At 47.1% G+C, this 24789-nt stretch overlaps 1 protein-coding gene across 3 annotated transcripts in view; it reads right to left on the reverse strand.

The window, feature by feature from the left end:
• Positions 1 to 1330: 1330 nt before the first annotated feature.
• The window catches only part of GMDS (GDP-mannose 4,6-dehydratase), a 795040-nt gene continuing 771581 nt past the window's right edge, over positions 1331 to 24789 (reverse strand). For 2 of the 3 annotated variants that reach the window (XM_010597535.3, XM_064279810.1), the window contains one exon: positions 4343 to 4906. In XM_010597535.3, coding sequence (XP_010595837.1) covers positions 4388 to 4906 — 519 coding nt within the window. In that variant the 3' untranslated portion in view covers positions 4343 to 4387. Of the gene's footprint in view, positions 1703 to 1939; positions 2009 to 4342; positions 4907 to 24789 lie in introns of those variants that run through there. The other variant, XM_003417823.4, reaches the window with a different exon arrangement.

A 24789-nucleotide genomic window follows, 5' to 3' on the forward strand; every position in this document is an offset into this window, starting at 1 on the left:
TTTCCAGTTAGTAGCATCCCGAGCAGGAGCGGGAAGTGTGGCTGGCCAGCTTCTGAGAACAGGGTGGGCGCAGCTCAGGCGGCCCCAGTTCTGCCCCGTGGAAGCCAAAGCCAGCCCTGGCCTGCATGCTTTCACACTGACCTCCAGCAGCCACACAAAGAGCCCTCTCTCCTGCCGCCACCGCTGGAGCCTGCAGCTTCCCCCAGGTCATAAACCTGCCTGCGAAGACAGTCAGAAATGGTTCACCACACTCACACCAGCATGTGCAGTATTGCTATGCAGGTTTCTTTTGCTTGAGGAGGGTAGGAGTACCCACCTGGTTTGTTCTAGGGCAAAATGTTGTCTTTGGTGGAGGCATACACGTTTGTATGTCACCCTTCCTTTAACTGTACAGGCACACTGTGCACAGCTCAGGTGCACACGCCTGTGGTCAATCCCAGGCTGTGTAGAGGATGTACTCAATGAGACTGGACCCAGTGATCTGATGCTGGACCTTGAACCTCTTTGTTATAATTTCTAAATATCACTGATATATTTCAAGGTCATAGCACAGTGCCTGGATGTAATAGGCACTTAATATAAATTTGTCAAATAAATAAATCAACTTTAGATTTAGAAAGTGATCCAGTGCTGAGAAGAGCATTGTATGACAAATCCTAGACCAAAAGGAAAGGTATAGTCCAGAGACACTTGGGTAACCCAGGGGCTTTGGCATGGAAAGTTCTAACAATATTTACTTACCTTTAAGTTTCCTCTAAAAACAAACAAAACAACAACAAGAAACCAAACCTGTTGCCACAGAGTTGATTCTGACTCCTAGTGACCGTATAGGACAGAGTAGAACTCCCTTGAGGGTTTCCAAGGCTGTAATCTTTCCAGAAGCAGACTGCCACATCTCTCTCCTGAGCAGCAGCTGGTGGGTTTGCACCGCGGACCTTTTGGTTAGCAACAGAGCTCTTAACCATTGCACCACCAGGGCTCCTTTCTTCTTCTAACCCTCCTCTATTTCTCAAGCCATCTTTTGAGGTCGTGGAAGCTTCAGGTGGGTTCTAATGACAGCAGGCAGAGGCGTGATGGATGCCTCACTTCTGTGAGGACTGGATTTCCTCATTGGCTGGTAGAGGAGCTTATTGTCAACACAGGGAGAGCGACGTCTGAGGAACCATCTGCCGGAGGACCAGGCGGTCCCCAGCTTCCCACAGGGAAGGACCCAGCTGGATGCAGCCCAGGGGCTCTCTCAGTAGGAGGTGATCTCATTCTGCAGTAAAGATTTGGGGGTGTGTTTGGGGGCCCTTATAGCTGCTTTGTATAGCTCAGAGAAACCATCGACACCTACTCAGTTAATGCTGTTTATAAAAGATCATGTTTAATAAGAAAAGAGAAACACAATTGCAAGGCCCCACAATTTCAAGGTATCTAACGACATAATTTCAAGTGAAATGAATATGTGATTAAATCATCCTGATTTCACAAAACCATTCAGAGGAGGCTCCCACGAAGGGAAGGCAGGAGTGAATCGCATCCCGGCTGTTACAAACTTGGCGGGGAGGGGACATAGATGGCAGCACGGGGTCCTGGATGCCGCTGAGCCAGCCCAGGTGTCTGGGCCTCAGGCAGCAGGGCCTAAGGCAGCAGGGCCTCAGGCGTTGGGGTTGTTCCTCATGAGCTCCACGTCGGCATCCACCATCTCCCGCACCAACTCCTGGGGCACAGAGAAGGGGGAGCGAGGCGAGAAGGTTTCTGCCCCAGCGGCCCCCACCCTCCCTTCGCCTGGGGCCGCCCACACCACCCTCCCGGCCTTGGAGAGGCCCGGGGGACCCAGCCTCCAGGCGCAGCGGCTAGAGGGTGGGAAGGTGGGCGCTGACCCGCTCGCCCTGCCACCCCGCTCCCACTGCTGGGACCGGCCCACGCCACCCCACACCGTGAAACAGAAACTTACATCAAAAGTGACCTGGGGCTGCCAGCTGAGCTTCTGCTTGGCTTTGGAGCAGTCTCCCTGCAGAAAGTCCTGGGGGAGGGGGAGATAGAGCAGGTCGGGGGCGGGCGCAGGCGAGGGCCGGCCCTGGAGGGCGCCCCAGCCCCGCGCCCACGCCCGCTCTCCTCCCCCGCGCTCTGGGGTGCTCCGCTCAGGGGCACTCTGCAGCAGCAAGCCCCAAGTCGTGGCCCTTCTGGTCCCCGCAGTGCAGTTTCAGCTGCGGTGCTAGGAGCCATAAATCATCCGAGGGTGCATTAAGAAAATACTGCACAGGTCACTTGAAAACCGTAAAAAGCCATCAATCCCCGGCTCGTTCCCAGCCTCCCTCCTCCCCGTCCCCCACCACCGCGTCCCGTGGACGCTTTAATGACTTTTTTTTTTTTTTTTACATTAAGTTGTCAGGGACGCTACTGTGAGAACTGTTTGGAATTACTGCACTTTTCAGTCAAAAAGAGAAGTAAATCAATCCGCAGGCGGGCCCTCCCCTCGCCGACAGCAATGCCGCACCTCGGGCGGGCGGAGGCCGGTTCTCGCGCAGGGCTGTCTCCGGGCCTAGCGGTGACACAGCGTTAGCTCCCACTGCGGAACGTTTTAAATTTTCAGCAAGTCAACAGCTACGCTGGGTGACCAGGAACTCAAAGAAGCAACTCTGAGCGTTGAGGCCAGTACGCCTGACCCTGGGCGGAGGGCCGGACCCCGCGAGCGGTCCAGTCCCAGTGCGCCGTCCGCGGCGGCTGCAGTTCCGGCAGCTCGGACTCTGAGTCTGGCTACCTGCCCCTGGCAGGAGCTCTCTCCCCTTGCTCTACCACGGGCGTCGGCGTTGGGTGCCTGGCGGCTGCGTTAGCCAGCGGTTGGCATCCAGGAGCGGCCAGGCATAGCAGCTTGGTGCCAGCCGAGCGGGGCGCCGCAGGCTTTTTGACCCACGGTAAGAACTGCACTTTACACTGCCATCCGGCGCACTCACACAAAACGAAACTAAAGTTCTACGACACAGTACTTAAGTGTTCAGGGCACTACTTACTGACCGTTTTACTCCGTTCCATAGAAAATGCTGATCGTGACCCACTTAATTCATTTCACCACACACTGGTGAGTTGCAACCAGTATTTTGAAAACCACGACTTCCAAGGGCACCCTAGAGCTTCTCCACGCTCCTTCCTTTTTCACCGTGCTCCCCAGAGGCTCTGGTGAAGGAGCAGGTTAATTTTGAAACCAGCAGGCGGCTGGGGCTGGCATTTGCTTCATACTCAATCTCTCTCATCCTGCTGACTGGTGGAGCCTTATCACAATACAGAAAGAGGCCTGTCACTGTCAGCTCTATCTTATGAGGAGGAGAACCCACACGCACCAGGGTTGCAGTTCTTTTCCATCCACTTCAGAGCCTTGTTGGGAGGGAATACTCGCGAAAAGAAAACTAGAGGAGAAGAAAATCCTGCGTCTCAGTCTTTATTGCCCATTTCTTTATTACAGCTCTTGGAAGACTGACTGAGATGCAAATTGAGATGAGAATTTCAAGATAAGCTGCAAAAAGAAAGGAAGGAAGGAAGGGAAGAAGGAGGGAAGAAAGAAAAAAGAAAAACTCTGAGATAGCCCATTGCTGGGGTGAGATAATTACCTATCTTTTCCTTATACAAATGTATTCATCAAACAGTGATAAAATGTGAGTGCCCAAGACAAAGGGAAGAATGTGAAGGTAGTCTGACCGGAACCTGACTTTCACCATCTCTGGTGTGTGCCCATTCTGAGACAATCAAATCAATGAAAGCAATAAGACACTGTATTTTGGCTGCACACAAATATTAAAGAACCACCTACAATAGTCCCATCTAGTGGATGTAACTGATAATCAAGTTGCAGTTGAAAGCCTTCGCTTCTATTTTCCTTGAACTTCCTGAGGGTTGGCCGGCACAGGACATAGCTACAGATGTATAGTGGGAAAGGTCAGGGGCGCTGGGTGGTACCTGCTCTGTACTACAGACTTTGTGCCCCCTTTACCGCAAAGCCTTTTACACCAAAGGGTACTTGGATTACACCAAAGGGTACTTGGATTCCAAGGTCTGTACTGTTTGCTTGAAATTTCACTCTAGAAGAGTATATACTCAACAACTCTCACTCTCAAAAATCCATCATTACTTTTTAGGCTAAAATAAGTCAAACTCCCAAAGGCTTTACATTTCATAATACGCTGAAGTCCTTTCCAGAGGGTTAATAATAGTAAAACATGTGATTTCTGCTGGCCCTAAAGGCTCATATACAGATTCTTCAATAAAAGTAGGAAGCAAAAATGAATAGTTAGCAATTTAACACAGTGCTACCTGGAGATGGCAATATACAAGGAAAACCAAGTAATTTTTTTTTTCCCCCCGCTGGCTATCAAATGATCCTTTATTGAAATATCTCCTTTTGTAGTTGTTAGCTAGCCGGGCATTCCACAGCACCACTGTTGATGTCATCTATGATGTCATGAGGGTGGCGGCCATCAACATTGCAGCCCACTGACTGAGCAGTCCCCAGGATCTCTTTGATAGTTCCAGAGAGCTCTCTGGCTAAAGATCTGTGTTGCATCTGACGGGCAATGCCGACAATCTCATCGCAAGTGATATTTCCACTGTGCTTAATGTTTTTCTGCTTCTTTCTGTCTCTGGGTGGTTCCTTGAGGGCTTTGATGATCAGGGCAGAGGGCACCACTTCAATCTGAGCCTGTCTGTTTTGAATGGTCAGTTTCATTGTAATCCTCAGTCCCTTCCAGTCACCAGTTGCCTTGGCAATGTCATCACCAACCTTTTTTGGAGACAGACCCAGGGGGCTGATCTTGGGGACTAGAGCAGACGTGGCACCGACTTCCCCACCTGTGCACCTCAGGTACATGACTTTGATCTCGTTGGGGTCGAACTTCGGTGGCATGGCGGAGGCGCCTGCTGTCGGATGAACCTAGATGCAGGACGACCGAAGAAAGTTGCACCGAGGCCTCCTCTGAGCCGAAAGCCGAGAGCAAAACCAAGTAATTTACTTCTCTTTCTTGTCCCTAAATTAACGTGTACATAGTACTATAATACTTGTACTTTACTACTAGAGTCACACAAAGCTCTTCCTTCTTTTCCCCAGAAGGAGCTGTGAAATGTGGCATCGTGAAGCGGCACAGTCCTCGTCCCTCCCTCCCTCCCTCAATTCTACACCAGTTACACAGCTTGAAGAAACATGGCTATTGTTTAATCACATAACACTTCCCGTAAATCAACCAGAATTTCATGGGATGCAATTCATGGCTCTCAACGTATAGTTAGTCAAACCCTAAAACCCAGGTCGGCTTCAAATGATCTCAGTAGGCTTGGGAAAGGGAGCTCTGTATTGTAGTTACGCTTCCTGTATTTTTCTACAAGTAGCTCATAATATAAAAACAACCAGGGGACTACAATTAAGGAAAAAGAAAAACGGTTTTGAAAAGCTCAGGAACAGACATTGCTACCATACACTGTAAAAGTATTTCATTGAAACCAGAGACGCGCCCAGTTAAACACCACGATTTAGCTTTGAGCCCAGCTCCCACATTCCAGTCTAGCAGCTTACTGTAACCTGCTGCCAAGGCTCTGTCTCCCTGAGATTTAATTAGATCAAGAGACCTTGCGGATGTGGAAGGATGAGGTTCCAGCAAAGTAAAACAGGGGCTCTCTTAGCCAGCTGCTACTGAACCCACAGCTAGAGCAGTCAGTTTACTTGTTCCTAGTCAACTGCTCAGGTAATCAACTGCTCAGGAAAGATTAAGGACATCCCAGACTACTTTATACTTACCTGCTCCTGATGGAACTTCTCCTTCTTCCTGTTGTGTCATTTAGACAAAAGAAACAGTAAACTGCTTAGTCTACAAGGTTTGAGGCAAAAGGCAGAGTTAAGTGTGGTGGGGGTGGGAGTCGGGGTGGGGCCAGGGAGAGAGGAGACTGCTGTGGAAGTGGATGTGGTTATGGCCCTTCCTTTATTATGAGTGGAATGACAGGAGGGACAGAACCTGTTCAGTAAATAAGGCTTTCTCTGCCAGGAAAGAAAACAGATTGTGGAAATTGTATTCTTACAAGGAAGTCAAGCACTGCCATTCTCAGACACAGGACTTCTCAGAAGCTGCGGATGTGAGAACAAGGCCACAGAATACACTCATTTCACATTTAACACCCTTACAAAAACTCTGAACTTCCACGAGTTCCCTTAACCAGCGGATGCCCAGCTTTTCAGGACAAGCAAGAAAAATGAGTTGATCTGTTTTGTCTTTTTGTTGACAGTCAGTTCTCTCTTTACTTACAGGCTGAAGGCCATATTATGACAACAGGGGCAAAAGGCTGAATTAAAGTGGTGATTTTATGTAGAGTTTTCAAAAAGAACTTATTGCACTGGGTGGTCTGGAACATTCCTTTTAAAAAAGAGACAATAAAGCCCTGGGAAAAATGTAAAGCATTTCTATGTGAATATGACATTTCCTGAGCTCTGGCTTCTGGTGTCTTCACTGTTTTCATTGCTATTCCTTAGGTGAACTATATAGTTTCAATATGTCACTTATTATTGTCAGATTCAATGAAGCTTAACTGAGGATTTTACAGCAGCAAACCAGCATGAGCAAAGAGAGAAAATGTGTGTATGCAGAGGCCCTCAGCACCCTCGCTCTTCTCTGACTCCCTGACCACGGCTTGGTCTTACGGCCTCTTAGAGCTGACCTGTCTGGCCCTAAGGCTCAAATCCAGGGCTCCGAGTTGCAAATGGCAGGGGTGGGGGGCATGTTGTGGTGCAGCAATTTCTCAGGCTTTCCTGGCTTCTGTTCTCGTTACAGTGAACTGATAAAGAGCCAGACCGAATTCTGGAAAAGTCATTAAGCCAGTTCCTGAACCCACAGTAGTTAACGTGAAATCCAGAAAAGTGGAGACTGCTGTTATCTTCTACCCTAACTGTGTGCTTGCTCTCTCTTCAAATCTCTTGGGTTCCTTTTCATCTCCATCAAGGTAACAACGCATCTTTAGGTTCCAATCTTATTTTATTTTGATCATTCTTTAACACATTAAATCCCTTGGACACCCCCCGCTTTCCCTAAAATCTTTGTGTGTGGATTGTGTCATGTAGGTTAACTTTTCAAAGTTCACAATCTGTTCTTTCTCACTCTTTCACTGAGGTTGTCTGGGGATACTTTTAATTAATATTTATTTCACATTTCATTTGGATACTGTGTTCTATCAACAGGCCTGTTTGTATGGCTTGCAAAAGACATCTGCTTGGGTGGAGAAACATTTGAAGAGTGTGAGACCTTTTGGTAGGATGTTGTTAAATCTCTTACGTACACACTGAAAGGAATGAGGTCTTGAGTGCTAGAAATATGGAGAAGGAGCACAGACAGGTGGTGTTAGCCAGGAAAGCCATGACTGAGAAAACCCCAGTTAAACATCTTCAGGAATTTAAGTTATGAAACTGTGAGTGCCACTGGATATTCATTTCTTTTCCTTCCACTCTTCTTAGAAAAGCAAAATTGAGGAATAGCTCAGGTACCAAGGGAATAAAAGAATGGAAGTGAATTTGGTTCTTGGTCAAACTTTACATTAGTGTAGAGAGGGCAGGAAAGCATCACTCTTTGGGTAATGCTTCTTTTTAGAAAGACAAAATTGCCACACACACACACACACATATAGCTTGGCAAAATGGAAAAAGCTTTAGAATTGCACAGAATATCTCAAATATTCCAGTCAAGATTCAAAGTATGCAGCTGGGAGTCAGTAAGAATGGAAGGAGGAAAAAAAAACAAAAAAAAAACAAAAACCGTCAAACAAACAAACAAACAAACCAAATAAACGAAGCCTGAAAATTCCCTAGAAAGTTTGCAAGAGCATCTCTTACCAGGTGCAGCCTGAACTCTCACATTCTCCACGACTGTTCCCTGTGATGGAATCCTGCCCAGAGGGAGCGCTCTCAGCACAGTAGTAAATGCAGCTGTGTCAGTAATAGTTGGGAACACTTCCCCTCTCCCCCTTGCTGCTGTCTCAGCACAAACTAGTGTGGAAACCAGGCTGCTTGGCCAACAAGGGTGACAAGAGACAAGGAGCGAGCAGCGGGCTATCTGGGGTGAGCAGGAAACTGCAATCAGTGGGCCTGCCCATCAGTGGCTGACAGGACCTGTCGGCGTGCAGGCATTGCCAGACTCAGCCTCAGGGAGACTGAGTCAGTCAGCACCACCTCCGACGAGTGCACTCACAGGGAGATGGAGTGGCCAGCATCTGGCCTTGGAATCTAACTGCTGAGCAGTTTGGCCACCTCACTGCCACCTCCACCAGGGCTAGGCCCTGATATAGGCCTCACACGTGAGCCATGATTCACATTGCTGTTTTCCGGCCGAAGCCTGAGTCTGACCATGAATACTGTCCAGGGGTCTGTAGGAGTCTGTGACCCCTCTTGGATCTTATGTTTCTGGGATGGAATCCCTTATTTTCAGTTGGTAGTATTTGTCATTTGGGATCAGCAGCTATGGAGAGCTACTATACAAAAAGAAATATGTTCACCTACCTATATGTATGTCCCCAGACAATAATGAAAAAGTTTAGCTAGCACTTTAGAGTTTTCTGGGAAAGTGAAAGAAAATATCATCTACCTTATGTGTGTCCATTTATAAATAAGGAACGAGCATGGTTTAAAAAAAAAAAAAACACTAAAGAGATGATTTAATTAATAGCATTTATAGTACAGCTTGCATGAAGACACAGAACTTTTTTTCATTTTGTGTCTTAAAAATACAGTTAGCATAAAGTGAAAGACAGGCAAAAAGTACTCTATAAGCCATAGAGAAAACAGTTATTTAGAAGAAATACAGGACTTAAACACATTGACTTCCCTTTTAATAGTTTTAAAAACATTCCAGAGAAGGCCCTCACAGGCAGACTCCCTTAAGACCAGAGACGGTAGCAGGGGTCCACTCTCCCTTGGAGCTCTGTGACTGACGCCACCCCAGACTCAGCTTCTCATACATCAGTCCAAGGTTTCGCCTAGCTCTGGTCTTCCAGTGGTCCCGGCCTTCGGCCCAGCCTGTGACAGGGTAGGGTCCTTACCCAGGGACACTCCCTGCTGACTGCTCCATCCAACTCTGGTGACTTTGGAGCCTGTTCTGTTCAGCCACCCTCTGGCCTGGGCAGGCTGAGCAGAGAAAGTTATTTCTCAGAAGCTGTGCCTAGTAGCCTGTTGGGAACTGTCTGCTCATAGGTAGGTTTTTATTATGTTGCTTGAAAAAAAAACAAGCAGAGAAGACTTTGGGGATTTGGTCTTGCATGATGCAAGCTCATGAGGTCTGACATCTATGAGTGCAATTGTTAAGTTATTATTATTTAGCTTTATTTCTTGACCCCTAGTGCTGACAGGAGCGTAAACCTAGGGAAAGCTAGATTAGTGACTGTAACTGAGCCTCTTGATTCTGTTTACTTCACTGTTCTTTACTTTAACCCCCTGATAAGGGGGCAGTGACTCACAGTTGTAATTCAGGGGCAATTTCATGAAAGGAAATAGAACCGTGAGTCATCTCAGGCTTTCAGGCTTCAAAGCCTGCACCATCTTCATCAGAAATTAAAGGTTACTGTTAATAACTGATATAGGGGGTGAAGAGCTACCCATGCTAGTAAAAAGGTGACAAAACCCAGAGGACAGGAGATAAAGCCCCTTTAAATGGAGCAATTACAGATCTGCTGTGTGGTAATTGGCGGTGGCCTCTCAGCACGGGCACACGCTGCCCTTCTCTTGCCACATGTGCTTTCTACTCTCAAAGCCCTTTACAAACATCGACTAATTAAGTCTCAAACACTCACCCTCAAAATGCAACTCAGGAGATCTTGTATCTGTTTCAGGTGGCACCTTTTCCTGCCACAGTGGAGATGAAAGTGCCTGTGGAGGGAAGCTCCACTCTCAGTTCCGCCTGCCCATCCTCAGCCTGCACTCGAGAAGGGAAAGTCTCCCTCTGACCCAGAAAGGCCAACTTGGTGCCACAGAGAGCCTACCTGCACAGGTGACTTTCCTGAAAGGTGTTTGTCTAGCTTGCTAGGAAATCTACCTCTCATCTTAGAGATGGATCTTCCCTCCTTTAAATATTAGGACTAAAGAGTATTACAAATAATATGAATGCCCAACACTATAAAAAAAAAAAAAAAAAACACTATAGATGGGGTTTTTTTCACTTTGGGACTTTTCTCAATTTATATAGCATAACAGGTCATTCCAATTCAAGAAACCTCTTTTTAACCATGCATCCGCCCATCTGCCTCCCCAGTACACACAGAAATGACAACAGGGTCAACCAGATGTATACCTAAACATCTATTCAAACATTCCTTCCTCCCTAACTTCTTAAGAAACTCTAGGACTAACCAGGCAACTGACCACATCCAAATTTTTGCTTCTTGGTCGTTTCTCCGAAGACTTATTTTTGGGGAAAACGTTAAGACCACTACTATGACATTTGTTAGCGAAATTTTTGAGCGGCATGGAGAAAAGATGACCATTAAGATGAATCTTTAGGTTTTCTATGACTTTCATTACCCATTCATTTGGTTTCCTATTATCATGGTTAATAGAGAGTTTTACCAGGCTGTGCTGTACCTATACTGCATGGCATCTGGCATTCGTTCTTTCATATCTTCGTTAGAGGAACAGACTCCTATACCTGAATACATCTGTAGAGATAGTTAAGCTAAACAGCTTGATCAATGTCACAAAGCCATCAAGTGCTAGGTTTTGGACTAGAAGCCAGGATATTTGATTTTTAGTCTAGCAGTTACAATGCTTTATAGGATAAAACTCTCCATGGCGAATGCTATAAGCAATATAATTTACACTACCTTAATTTGTGTGGCAGAGGCGTCTCTAAATAAAGATTTATGAACATGCAGACTATCAACACATCCCTTGCTGAATGAAAGAAGACTGACACAAGACTACACACTGTGTGATTCAATGCATATGAAGTTCCGGAACAGGCAGACGTGACTATGATGACAGAAACCATCAGTGGTTACAGAGCAAGAGGGCTGACAGCGAAGGTGTACGAAGGAACGTTCTTGGGTGATAGGAGTGTTTTCTATATTGATAGGAGGGTAGGTTACATGAGTATTTGTCAAAACGGACCTAATTGTACACTTAATACCTATGTAACCCACTTCATGTGAATCGTATCTCAATGAAGAAAACTCAACAACAACAACATAGGCATCTTTGGAGAGACCTGGCTTTATATCCTGACTTGACCACTTTTTTTTTTTTTGACCACTTAGCTCTCTGACCTTGGGGGGCAAGTTTTTCAACATCTCTGAACTTCTGGTTTTAAATCTGTGACGTGGGGATGATATAGCCTATCTTGTAGGGCTGCTGTGAGAATTCAGTTATATATGGAATGTGGCTAGTTATCATTTCTAGTTCATTGTATGCAAGTTTTCTGTCAAGGCTAGCTGTTGTTCACTAAGGTGTAGAAAAAGCTATTCTTCTAATTTCTTGTAGTAACAGCATGAGTGAAATGTAGTAATTTTAAGTGGGCCATCTTATAGTTTTTTCTTTCATACTTTATGCCATTTTACCCTATACCCCAACCCAACTTCGTAATTTTTTTTTTTTAAATACTTGTAACCAGAGTATTTGCCTCAAAAACTGGAGAAAGTGTGTGAGATAGGGTTGTATCCTTTCACCTTACTTATTCAATCTGTATGTTCAACAAACAACCTGAGAAGCTAGATTATATGAAGAACGCGACATCAGGATTGGAGGAACACTCATTAACAGCCTGCTATATGCAGATGACACAACCTTGCTTGCTGAAAGTGAAGAGGGCTTGAAGCACTTGCTGATGAAGATCAAAGACCACAGCCTTCAGTATGGATTGCACCTCAACATAAAGAAAACAAAATCCTCATTGGTAAGCAACATCATGATACACGGAGAAGAAACTGAAGTTGCCAGTTTTTTCACTGTACTTGGATCAATGACCAACAGTCAATGTGCGTGGAAGCAGCAGTCAGGAAATCAAATGATATGCTGCATTGTGCAAATGAATCTGCTGCAAAGGGCCTCTAGAAGGGTTTTAAAAGGCAAAGATGTCACTTTGATGAACTAAGGTGCATCTGATCCAAGCCATGGTCTTCTAAAAAAAAAAAAAAAATTATTATTTTTTTTCTGGCCTTGGTCTTTTTAATTGCCTCACATGCATGTGAAAGTTGGATAAGGAAAAAAAGGAAGACAAGAATTGATGTGTCCAAACTGCGGTGTTGGTGCAGAATATTGAATATACCATGGACTTGCAGAAGAATGAGCAAATCAGTTTTACACAAAATACAACAAGAATACTCCTTAGAAGCAAGGATGGTTAAGACTTCAGTTTGCTTACTTTGGACATGTCATCAAGAAAGCCCAATCACTAGAAAAGAAATCATGTTTGGTAGAGAGTCGGCAAAAGGAGGGAAACCTTCAATGAGATGGATTAACACTATAGCGCAACAGTGGACTCAAACATAGCAAGGATCACGTGGATGGCGCGAGACTAGGCGATGTTTCGTTCTTTTGTATATAGTCGTCATGAGCCAGAGAAAATCTGACTACAGCTAACAACAACTGGAGGAAACCCTGGTGGCATAGTGGTTAAGTGCTACAACTGCTAACCAAAAGGTGTGCAGTTTGAATCCACCAGGCACTCCTTGGAAACTCTGTTGGGCAGTTCTACTCGGTACTACAGGGTCGCTATGAGTTGGAATCGACTAGATGGCAATGGGTTTGGTTTTTGGTAACAACAACTGGAGTATACAGGATTTTGTATTCTGCCATTTCCCAATTATTATAAACATTTCACATGCTATTTACATGTTCATGATTGTTTCTTGCCAAACATTTACTGTTTAGATACTAGCGAACCATGAAAAGACAGGGCCCTTGCTATCTTGGGCTTGCATTCTAGTAGAAAGAGACAGTCCCACAAGTACACAAATCCATGAACAAGGTCCTTTCAGAGAGTGGGAAATGCTAGGAAGAAGACTAGAGAGGAAGTGACCGGGAGGCAGAGTGGCTGCAGTGGAGGGGAAGGCCTTCCTGAAGAGGCGACCCTATATCAGAGTGGATGACAAGGAGCAGCCAGGCCCAGGAAGATGTGGGGTGTGAGAGTCTCTTGGAGGGCACAAGGGCAAAGGCCTCCAGGTGGCTACACACTTGCTCTAAGAAGCAGAGAGGAGGCCACTGTGTGGATAGGTGGGCAACAGGGAGGAGCCCCAGATGAGGCTGGAGGGGTAGTAAATGTCAGTTCCTTCTTGCCCCATGGGTGGTCCCAGCAGTAGCCATGAGGTCACACACATAATTCTGTAGTCAAAGCTGATTGTCCCTCAGGTGCGTGCAGCCTGTGGGCCTCAGTAATGAAGTGGGCCAACGCGAGCTCATGTAGTTCAGAAGTCTTATGTTCTGGAGCCACTGTAAGCTTTGGAAGGTATGTGGGGCTGACTTCTAGCTGTTTCCCAGGGTTGATGAGTCACTTCTCCCTAGCATGTCCCAATCCTATGCACAACCCCTTTCCCTTCGAAAAATGTTACTCTTTGATGCACTTGGGCCACCCCACCTATAAACACCTGATTAGAAGGGATTGGGTCCAGGCCTGCTGGCCCTATGGGATGGAGGGCCTGAGGGACGGCTGTGCTTCTCGGCCCGGCTGAGGTATGCCAAGGAAAGCCAGACAAGAACACGTTCGCCCCCCTGAGGCTCTCAGATGATGCCTCCAACCCTTCACTTCCTCCTGTGGGAGCTGAATCCTGTCTGGAGGAAACCATAACTCTGAGCCTCCTGGCTGGCGAAGGAGCTTTCCTCCTCTCCTCCCAGCTCTCAAGAGGACTGGAGGCAATGCTGAGATTCCTTGAGGCTTTCTCTCTGTGTGTAAATGTCCTCTCATCTACAGAAGGGAAACGTGCTTTGCCTTAAAATCTGTCCTGCCCAGCCTGGTACGTGAAGTATGGAGTCTGGGTTTGTTCCAAGCCACTGGAGCTTGTGTGCTGTGTACCTTCTCAAAGAGCATGTGCTGGGTTAGAGGGGCCAGGTGGAGCTGAGGTCAGCAAGGGCACAGCCAGGTCCAGGGCAGAGGGGATGGTGGTCCAGCCAGATGTGGCAGAGGAGACTGGAAGAAGTGGGGGCATTTGGACCTATGCTGGAGGAGGAGCAGAAACAGGAACTCCTGACGGACTGGATATGGGGGTGAGGGGCAGAGATGATTTATTGAGAACTCCTAGGATTTTGGCCTGAATGTAAAACTGTTTATTGCTTTCAAAGGCATTGTCTGCATTGACAATGCCCCCAGCAATGCATGCGTGTACTGTTCTACCACAACCGCTGCCGTTAGATACTATCTATCTCCTTCCAAAGGAAGCCTCTCATTTTAATGATTACAGAACAGGGACTCTTTCAAAAAATTGCTTTTGTAAAATTACCTTCTGATCTCTTATATTGTTCCATGGAACGCACATTCTTTTTTTGAATCTTGACTGGATGCCAAAGCCTCTTAGCTGAGGAAGTCTGCTAAAAGACAGAAAGTTGCTCCACTCCCACAGCCCAGGCTGTGTCCTTGTGAAAGGAAGGCCTAGGTGAGACAGCTCCCTTCATCATGACCCTGCCTCAGGACAAGCCAGGAAGGGGCTAAAGTCAAATTGGTTCTCCATCCCTACCAACACCGTCCACTTATCCTTCGCTGCAGCAGGAGGAAGTCCGAGAGGTGGCCTTTCATATGACATCATAAAAGCCTGATTTATCACCAGCAACCAAACATCTAGAAAATCATAACATCCTTTCAGGAAAATCAAGCGGAAAATAATCAGATTTGCTTTGATGACCGCTTCAGTGGGGACTTCAGGTCTGAGGCTCTACACAGTAACCTTTCATAGGAGCCCTGTCCACCCTCAAAGCTGCCCTCATGGACGAGGCCTAGCGGGAGATGCATAGCTGCCCATAGGGGAGGTTGGGTTTAATTTCCACAGATAAACAAGACTTTGGTTTGTACTCTGCCGCCTTGCCTAAAATAACACTTCAGTGTATGTAAAAAAGCTCTGGAAATGATAACCAGTTGCTGTCTAGTCAACTCTGACTCATGGTGTCCCCATGTGTATCAGAGAAGAACTGCGCTCCATAGAGTTTTCAGTGGCTGATCTTTTGGAAGTAGATCACCAGGGCTTTCTTCCAAGGTGCCTCTGGGTGGACTTGAACCTCTAACCTTTTGGTTAGCAACCAAGTACGTTAATCGTTTACACCACTCAGGGACTCCTTCGAAATGATAGTTCTATTTGTGGTTGTTGTTGTTGTTAGGTGCCGTTGAGTCGGTTCCGGCTCATAGTGACCCTATGCACAACAGGATGAAACACTGCCCGGTCCTGCGCCATCCTTACAATCGTTGTTATGCTTGAGCTCATTGTTGCAGCCACTGTGTCAATCCACCTCGTTGAGGGTCTTCCTCTTTTCCGCTGACCCTGTACTCTGCCAAGAACAATGACCTTCTCCAGGGACTGATCCCTCCTGACAACATGTCCAAAGTATGTAAGACGCAGTTTCGCCATCCTTGCCTCTAAGGAGTATTCTGGCCGCACTTCCTCCAAGACAGGTTTGTTCGCCAACACCACAATTTAAAACCGTCAACTCTTCTTCGGTCTTCTTTATTCCTTGTCCAGCTTTCACATGCATATGATGTGATTGAAAACACCATGGCTTGGGTCAGGCGCACCTTAGTCTTCAGGGTGACATCTTTGCTCTTCAACACGTTGAAGAGGTCCTTTGCAGCAGATTTGCCCAATGCAATGTGTCTTTTGATTTCTTGACTGCTGCTTCCATGGCTGTTGATTGTGGATCCAAGTAAAATGAAATCCTTGACAACTTCAATCTTTTCTCCGTTCATCATGATGTTGCTCATTGGTCCAGTTGTGAGGATTTTTGTTTTCTTTACGTTCAGGTGTAATACATACTGAAGGCTGTGGTCTTTGATCTTCATTAGTAAGTGCTTCAAGTCCTCTTCACTTTCAGCAAGCAAGGTTGTGTCACCTGCATAACGCAGGTTGTTAATGAGTCTTCCTCCAATCCTGATGCTCCGTTCTTCTTCATATAGTCCAGCTTCTTGGATTACTTGTCCAGCATACAGATTAAATAGGTATGGTGAAAGAATACAACGCTGACGCACACCTTTCCTGACTTTAAACCAATCAGTATCCCCTTGTTCTGTACAAACAACTGCCTCTTGATCTATGTAAACATTCCTCATGAGCACAATTAAGTGCTCTGGAATTCCCGTTCTTCGCAGTGTTATTCATAGTTTGTTGTGATCCACACAGTGGAATGCCTTTGCATAGTCAATAAAACACTGGTAAACATCCTTCTGGTATTCTCTGCTTTCAGCCAGGATCCATCTGACATCAGCAATGATATCCGTGGTTCCACGTCCTCTTCTGAAACCAGCCTGAATTTCTGGCAGTTCCCTGTCGAAATACTGCTGCAGCTGTTTTTGAATGATCTTCAGCAAAATTTTGCTTGCGCGTGATATTTTTCTATAATTTCCACATTTGGTTGGATCCCCTTTCTTGGGAATAGGCATAAATATGGATCTCTTCCAGTAAGTTGGCCAGGAAGCTGTCTTCCATATTTCTTGGCATAGACGAGTGAGCACCTCCAGCGCTGCATCTGTTTGTTGAAACATCCCAATTGATATTCCATCAATTCCTGGAGCCTTGTTTTTTGCCAGTGCCTTCAGAGCAGCTTGGACTTCTTCCCTCAGTACCACCGGTTCCTGATCATATGCTACCTCTTGAAATGGTTGAATATTGACTAATTCTTTTTGGTATAATGACTCTGTGTATTCTTTCCATCTTCTTTTGATGCTTCCTGCATCATTTAATATTTTCCCCATGGAATCCTTCACTATTGCAACTCGGGGCTTGAATTTTTTCTTCAGTTCTTTCAGCTTGAGAAATGCCGAGCATGTTCTTCCCTTTTGGTTTTCCATCTCCAGCTCTTTGCACATGTCATTATAATACTTGACTTTGTCTTCTCGAGAGGCCCTTTGAAATCTTCTGTTCAGTTCTTTTACTTCATCAATTCTTCCTTTTGCTTTCGCTGCTTGATGCTCAAGAGCAAGTTTCAGAGTCTCCTCTGACATCCATCTTGGCCTTTTCTTTCTTTCCTGTCTTTTCAGTGACCTCTTGCTTTCTTCATGGATGATGTCCTTGATGTCATTCCACAACTCGTCTGGTTGTCAGTCACTAGTGTTCAATGAGTCAAATCTGTTCTTGAGATGGTCTCTAAATTCAGGTGGGATATACTCAAGGTCATATGTTGGCTTTCGTGGACTTGCTCTGATTTTCTTCAGTTTCCGTTTGAACTTGCATATGAGCAACTGATGGTCTGTTCCACAGTCGACCCCAGCCTTGTTCTGACTGATGATATCGAGCTTTTCCATCATCTCTTTCCATGGATGTAGTCGATTTGATTTCTGTGTGTTCCATCTGGTGAGGTCCACGTGTACAGTCACCGTTTATGTTGGTGAAGGAAGGTATTTGCAATGAAGAAGTCATTGGTCTTGCAAAATTCTATCGTTGGATCTCCGGCATTGTTTCTAGCACCAAGGCCATATTTTCCAACTACTGATCCTTCTCCTTTGTTTCCAACTTTCGCATTCCAATCACCAGTAATTATCAATGCATCTTGATTGCATGTTCAATCAATTTCAGACTGCAGCAGCTGATAAAAATCTTCTAATTCTTCATCTTTGGCCCTAGTGGTTGGTGCGTAAATTTGAATAATAGTCGTATTAACTGGTCTTCCTTGTAGCCGTGTGGATATTATCCTATCACTGACAGCTTTGTACGTCAGGATAGAGCTTGAAATGTCCTTTTTGACGATGAACGTGACACTGTTCCTCTTCGAGTTGTCATTCCCAGCACAGTAGACTATATGATTGCCTGAGTCAAAATGGCCAGTACCAGTCCATTTCAGGTCACTAATGCCTAGGATATTGATGTTTATGCATTCCATTTAATTTCTGACAATTTCCAATTTTCCTAGATTCATACTTCGTACATTCCAGGTTCTGATTATTAATGGATGTTTGCAACTGTTTCTTCTCATTTTGAGTCGTGCCACATTAGCAAATGAAGGTCCCGAAAGCTTTACTCCATCCATGTCATTAAGGTCCATTCTACTTTGAGGAGGCAGCTCTTCCCCAGTCATCTTTTGAGAGCCTTCCAACCTGGGGGGCTCATCTTCCAGCACTGTATTCATAAGGTTTTCACTGGCTAATGCCTTTCAGAAGTAGACTGCCAGGTCCTTCTTCCTAGGCTGTCTTAGTCTGGAAGCTCAGCTGAAACCTGTCCTCCATGGGTGACCCTGCTGGTATCTGAATACCGGTGGCATAGCTTCCAGCATCACAGCAACACACAAGCCCCCACAGTAAGGCAAACTGACAGACATGTGGGGGTGTGAAGCATTGCTTAATGAAAGTTCTATCTAAATATTGATTACAGGAATATAAAAGTTCCATTTCATTATGTAATCCATGGACAAAACAGTCAAGTCAGGCCCTGTGACTTCATGTGCTGGTCTACTGATGGGCTTCTCTCTGCTATCCCCTGGCACCTTAGGACGTTTTTCCTCAAAAGGCACTTACCCACGCAATATTTCTAGAACATTTCGCCACAGCAACATCATTCCTCATGACAAAGAGGGTAAGATATGACAAAGAAGAAGTACCCCCAAATGCCAGAGGCCATAAAAAGTGTGTTCCTCATGCCACAGGAAGCAGTCTACAGCCCAAGCAGTGCCCGCACCTCCCCACGGTTTCTCCTGTTTATTCATTTGCTAAAACCTTCAAGTAGGAACTGTGGGCTCTTTGATGTACATGGCGTGCTCTACAAATAAATACAGAAAAGAGGGACGAGGGTGAGCTGGCTACACCCATCATATAAAAGCTTGCTGGTGCAGAAAGTCGGCCCCTCTTTGCAAAGCCATGCCAACACGGAAGGTTCTGAGATTCTTGAGGTTGGGGAAGCAAGGCGTTATAAAGATCGAGCAAGACTGACAGAGGACTCATCTGGGGTCGAAGACTGGCAAAATGATGACCTGCCCCAGATCAAAGGTGCTTTCACTTCATTTTACTGTTGAACCCCCAACACCTCTCTGGCTCCCAAGAAAGTGTCCAGTGTGGGCCACGCGGAGAAGAGCCCTGGTCTGCTGGACATGGAGCCTGGGTGCTGTCATCCTAAGAGGGGCCATCTATTACCCCACAAAGCAATCCCTGCCTCACCTCTATGACACCCTTGCAGACTTTACTTCCTGACTATGTCATTCAACCTGCAGAAGGCCTCACCTGCCTGACCCCCCAAGGTCTCTGTATGGTGGCCCCAGGAGTGAAGTGGCAGAAGTGGAGAGGGACACTGAGCTGCAGCCTGGCTCCACCCCCTCTGGCTCTGGAACTTACCCTTCTGGAGCTTTGCTCCCCTCATTCGTAAAGAGGGGAAGTTGTCTAGAGGACTTCCAAGGCTGGCCAGGACATCAGGCTTGCTCAAGCGCTCTGGGCCTGCCTCAGCACCCCAGGGACCACACTCTACCTGCTCGCCAATGCAGGTAACTTCACAGTGGCTGTGGCAGCAGAGCAGCAGTGCTCCTGCGTGGGTCCTGAGCTGGGCCGCAGTCTGGCTTTGCCTGAGCACTAAATCCCAAGTTTGCTGCAGGTTTGCATGAAGCCAGGCTGCTTGTAGTCAGGGCATAGACATGAAAGAGAGGCCGCTCGCGGCCCTGGCCCCCCTTCCCTCTGCCCTTGCCAGGCTTCCCCATGTCAGGTCCAGGTGCTTCCTAGATGGCGCCACGGACGGACACTAGGTCTGGGCAGGTGGCCTGGAGGGGTGGCTTGATTTCAGTATTGACTTGCTGACCAGGCCCTCCAGGGCCGGGCACTTCAGACTTCCCCTCTGAGAGTACCCCGTGATCTAACATGTCAGATTCTCAGTTATGTAAGCTATTCTGTGGTGGCAAAGTTGGCACGGGTGGTATGGGCCTTGCCCTGTGTTCAGCATACCACTGAAGCACTTACAGAAATAAACAGTGGCATGGCTTACTACCATTCTCCCACTGAGTGAGTGGAGACTGCTGCTGGGTTATACAGTCTCGAACTTAGGAGGCTCTGCAGTGGGAACCTCTCTGCAGTGGGCCACTGAGCCCTTAAGCCATTCTAGGCTGCTCAGTGGGGCCTCAGCCTACCGGCCAGCACAGTGAGGCCTCTGGGCCCAGTGACTAGTTTGGGGGTAGGGGACCTGGGAATCCCTTAGAACCAACCATGTCAGCTTCTATTTATTGGGCACCAACACTCCTATAGGGTGACAAGGAGACTGAGGCCCTCATTCGTGACTTGCCCAGCATCACTCCATGGTGAAGCCTGGATTTGAACCCAGGTGCGTCTGATTCCAAACATTACGCCATCACCTCACTGTTACAGACGCCTCCTCAGGGGTCAACCTCTTGAGTTAAATGAGTTGACCACTGAGGAGAACAACAGTATGCAAAGACAGCATCACCACCAAGTAGATGCTTTTGGTGAAGATGAGGTGTGTACTATGGAAAAGAATAACTTGTGAAAGATGTAGACAGGAGAACGATAACTTGCTTGCCCTCTCTAGTGGTCCAGAACAACTAATGTTGTTGGTAAAACTACTTGTGTAGGTCAGTTAAATCACACATAGGAGTGGAAAGCTGAGTCAGAAAAATAGGACACATCAGGAGAGATACCAGGTTGACGTGAATGCATGGCTTCTTTGCGTCAGCGCGGTGCACCATGGAGCAGCACAGCAGCCTTGGATCTTGGAGGGAAACGGTTTCACTGTTTTTTTTTCCAGCTGCAGATGAATGGCTTCATAGAGGGAAGCTTGGTTGAAGATAAAACATCTTTGTTTGACTACTGTGATTCGTGTGGCTTTCTCCCAAAGATCGATTCCTCAGGTACCTCTGAGATGGTGATGATAATGGACTTTACATTTATATATAGCTAAAACACAGATCCCACCACCCGTCTGTCAGTTTGTCATACTATGGTGGCTTGTGTGTTGCTGTGATGCTGGAAGCCATGTCACCAGTATTTCAAATACCAGCAGGGTCACGCATGGTGGGCAGGTTTCAGTGGAGCTTCCAGGCTAAGAAAACTGGAAAGAAAGGACTGTTTATCTAATTCTGAAAATCAGCCAACAAAAACCCTATGGATCACAACAGAACACTGTCTGATACAGTGCTGGAAGATGAGTACCCTATGCTGAAAGGGACTCAAAATACAGTGGCCACAACAATTAACTTGAACATACCAGTGATCGTGAAGATGGCGAGGGACCAGGCAGCATTTTGTTCTATCGTACATGAGGCTGCCATGAGTAGGAGCTGATTCACTGGCAACTAACAACAACAACAAAGCACAGATCAATAGGCCATTCACCATGCAAGGATTCTTTTTTATCTATGCCCCGACACCACTAGGCTATGACACTCCCAGTGGACTTCCTCTGGCAGAACTGGGCTTTGGGTCAAATTCTTCTCGGAATTGCTGCTTTCTAGGACAAGAAGAAATGCGAAGAACTGCTTGACTTAACGTGGCCAACTTGGGAAACTTCCAAAGGTCCTCTGGTTGGTGTCTGACCCCCTCAGAGCAACCTTTTCTATGAAAGAACTACAACTCACAGACTAAAAAAGGATCGTATGGGCCTTGTTCATGCCACCATGATTACTACTAACAGAAAAACAACCGTCCCCAGAGGCTGGTCCTTTTCCAATTCTGGGCCTGGATAGTGAAGGTGCCCACACCAGCCAAAGTTACTGGACCTCATGCCTTTGGCAGCGAGTCTGGAGAGTACTAAACCTATTTTGTTCTTGAACTTGGATTGTGAGAGTTTAGAAAGAAAGGGGCACCTGTACTATTATCATCAACATTAGTGACGACAGTAACAGTTGTCACAAGAAATGACAGCTGTATAGCACTTGACTATTTAAAAAGAACCTTCCAAACTTTCTTATTTAATCCCACTCATTCATGCATTCAACAGCTGTACACACTTGGCCTTGAGAGGCTCAAGATTGAGTGGTGGAGAGTAACACATGAATGGCAGTATCTGACAGGAGACAAATGTGCAGGCGGGGCAGTTTGAAGGAGAATGGAATCAAAACCAGTTGAGGGCATAGGGAGAGGACTGAGCGTGAAGAGGAGTGTGTATGTGGGGGGAGAGTGAGCCTGAGTGTGAAGAGGAGTGTGGGGGGGGGAGGGTGAGCTTGAGTGTGAAGAGGAGTGTGTATGTGGGGGGAGAGTGAGCCTGAGTGTGAAGAGAAGCGTGGAGGGGAGAGTGAGCCTGAGTATGAAGAGGAGTGTGTGTGGCGGGGGGGGGGGGCAGAGTGAGCCTGAGTGTGAAGAGGAGTGTGGGAGGGAAAGTGAGCCTGAGTGTGAAGAGGAGTATGTGTATGTGGGGGGGAGAATGAACCTGAGTGTGAAGAGGAGTATGTGGAAGGGGAGCATGAGCCTGAGTGTGAAGAGGAATATGGGGGGTGGCAAGGATGAGCCTGAGAAGTGCCTCTACCCAGTATGCCAACGAAGCACTGCATAAATAAACGTTGGTATGATTTATCTAACTTTCTCCCACTAGGATTACGTTGCCTTCAGATTGGGACAGAGGAGAGGTGCAGTCCAGTGGGGCCATGGGTCTCAGGAAATGCTTCTGATCCCTAAACTGGGTTGTGAAGAATGAGCATGAGATAGGAAGGTGAAGAAAAAGGGAAGAGGCCATCTAAGTAGAGGAAGTTCAAGGCCATATAGGTGTTAGGGGGTCTTTGAGGAACTGCATGCAGTGTGGTGTGGCTGGGGATGAGGGAATATTACTTGCATGCCTGGTGTGGACTCCCAGGTGCACAGCGCTGGTTTAAGGGGTCAGGGCCAGGCTGATCCCCATTTCCACCACTTGTTATCTGGGTGACCTGAGCCTCATGGGGACTTGGACTTGTCACTTATACACCTTTTCGTTATGCCTGTCAATGACAAAGAGCAGAGATAATATAAGTGCCCAGCACAGTGTCTGTAGTTTGGTCACTGCTGTCAGGGTATCATTCCTTCAGTGGACACTCAAGTCCTAAGTGCTCAAGCCCTGATCGATTTCTCCAACCTTGTCACTCAGTATGCCCCTAAATTCTAGCAACCTGCAGCCCCCTTTCACTCACATACTTTTCTGCAGCCTGGAATATTTTTGCTCCTCCTCTTCATTTATCTGAACTGTACCCACGTAAAAGCATCCAGGGCTTGGAGTCAGAGACTCAGACAGAAATTCTACATTCACAATGTGCCTCCTTTGTACCACAGCTGAGATTCGTGATAAGGAGAGTGTGCCAAGAATGTGTCCCTAAATGGTGACTCTGCTCTCCCTTCCATGTCCCTCTTCATGCTCAGTCCCCTCTCTGGGCCCACACTCATTCAACCCCCTTCTCTTAAACTGCTCCTTGCTGCTCATCCTGTGCCGTAGGCCACTGTTCGAGGGGTCACACACTTCTCACGTGCTCCAGGGTGTGCTGTTTCAGGGTATGACCGTGCTAACAAACCTTTGTCCCTAGTGCTGTTCAGAGGAGGAGTATAGCCCGTGTCCCAGTGAGAGGTACCGGCAGCAACCAACCAAGTGAGGAAACAGCCAGGCAGTTATGAGGGCTGCGATGAAAATAAGACTGAGTGATGGACCAGCTGCCCCAAGAAGGTGATGTTTATGCCATCCTTCTTGACAAGAAGGAGCCACTATGGGGTATTGGGAGAGGCAGTAGCTTGAGCAAAGAACGCAGGGTGGGGATGGACTGGCCACAGAGCCCTGAATTTCTAAGTGGCCCATGAGGTGGGGACAAGGGAAGCTGTTATAGGTGGTGGAGGCTCCAGGTAGAATGATTTGTGGCTTCGCCAAGAAAAATCCCTAGATAGATGTCTGCCTCTGGGCCTTCACCAGATCCTGTGGTGGCTTTGGGGATTCCCTCTGGGGAGTCTAATGTCAGCCCAGGGGCTGACAGCTCCAGTTGACTCTTCTAGGACGTTCTGGGATGGGCTGGAGGCCAGGGCGGCTCACATATTCTGCCTCTGCCGGAGGTTACAGCCTTCGCTGGGGCCCACTGCGTCCCAGGTAGATGACCAGGCCCACCCATTCCTAAGTTCCCAGAGTTCCTGGAGGGGGGCGCCAGTGCTAATACATTCATGTTCCTCAGGGACAACCCATTGTTTACATATTAGCAAAGACAGGGAGAGAAATGTCTTCTGCTGACTGAGGGCTCCAAGCAGGCACCTGTGGGGGGGGGCAGTGTCTTTCAAGAGCAGAGGTTTATCTCCTTCCTGTCAGAGAAGGGAAATACCTGCTGGATGGTCAGGGCCCCACACAGACCCTAAGGTGGCAGAACCTGAAGGGTCGCTCTCATCTCTATCAGGTGACTCAGGCTTCTGGGACCACCTCTTCCTGGTTGAATCCTGGGCAAAGGTGGGGCATCAAAGAGTCACAAAAATTAGAGACAGAAAGGGCCCACGAGCTGCCCCACACAGATGGTCCGAGTTCTCAAGACTGTGGAGCATTACGTAGGCTTCAGCTGCTGATGGCCCAGCTTGCTTTCTGGGATCATCTCTCCCCTCTGCTTCTCTTCCCTTCTGGAGGACTCAGTATTTACAGCAAGCTGACCTGCTGCTGCATGTTGCATGTGTGCTGGGGCTCCCCCTGCATTTCTCTGGCACACCTTCATGAATGGGGGCATGATAGAAGTGCCCCAACAGCTTATCACACTTCCTTTTT

The sequence above is a fragment of the Loxodonta africana genome, chromosome 1 (assembly GCF_030014295.1).
Source record: "Loxodonta africana isolate mLoxAfr1 chromosome 1, mLoxAfr1.hap2, whole genome shotgun sequence".
NCBI classification, from domain to species: domain Eukaryota; kingdom Metazoa; phylum Chordata; class Mammalia; order Proboscidea; family Elephantidae; genus Loxodonta; species Loxodonta africana.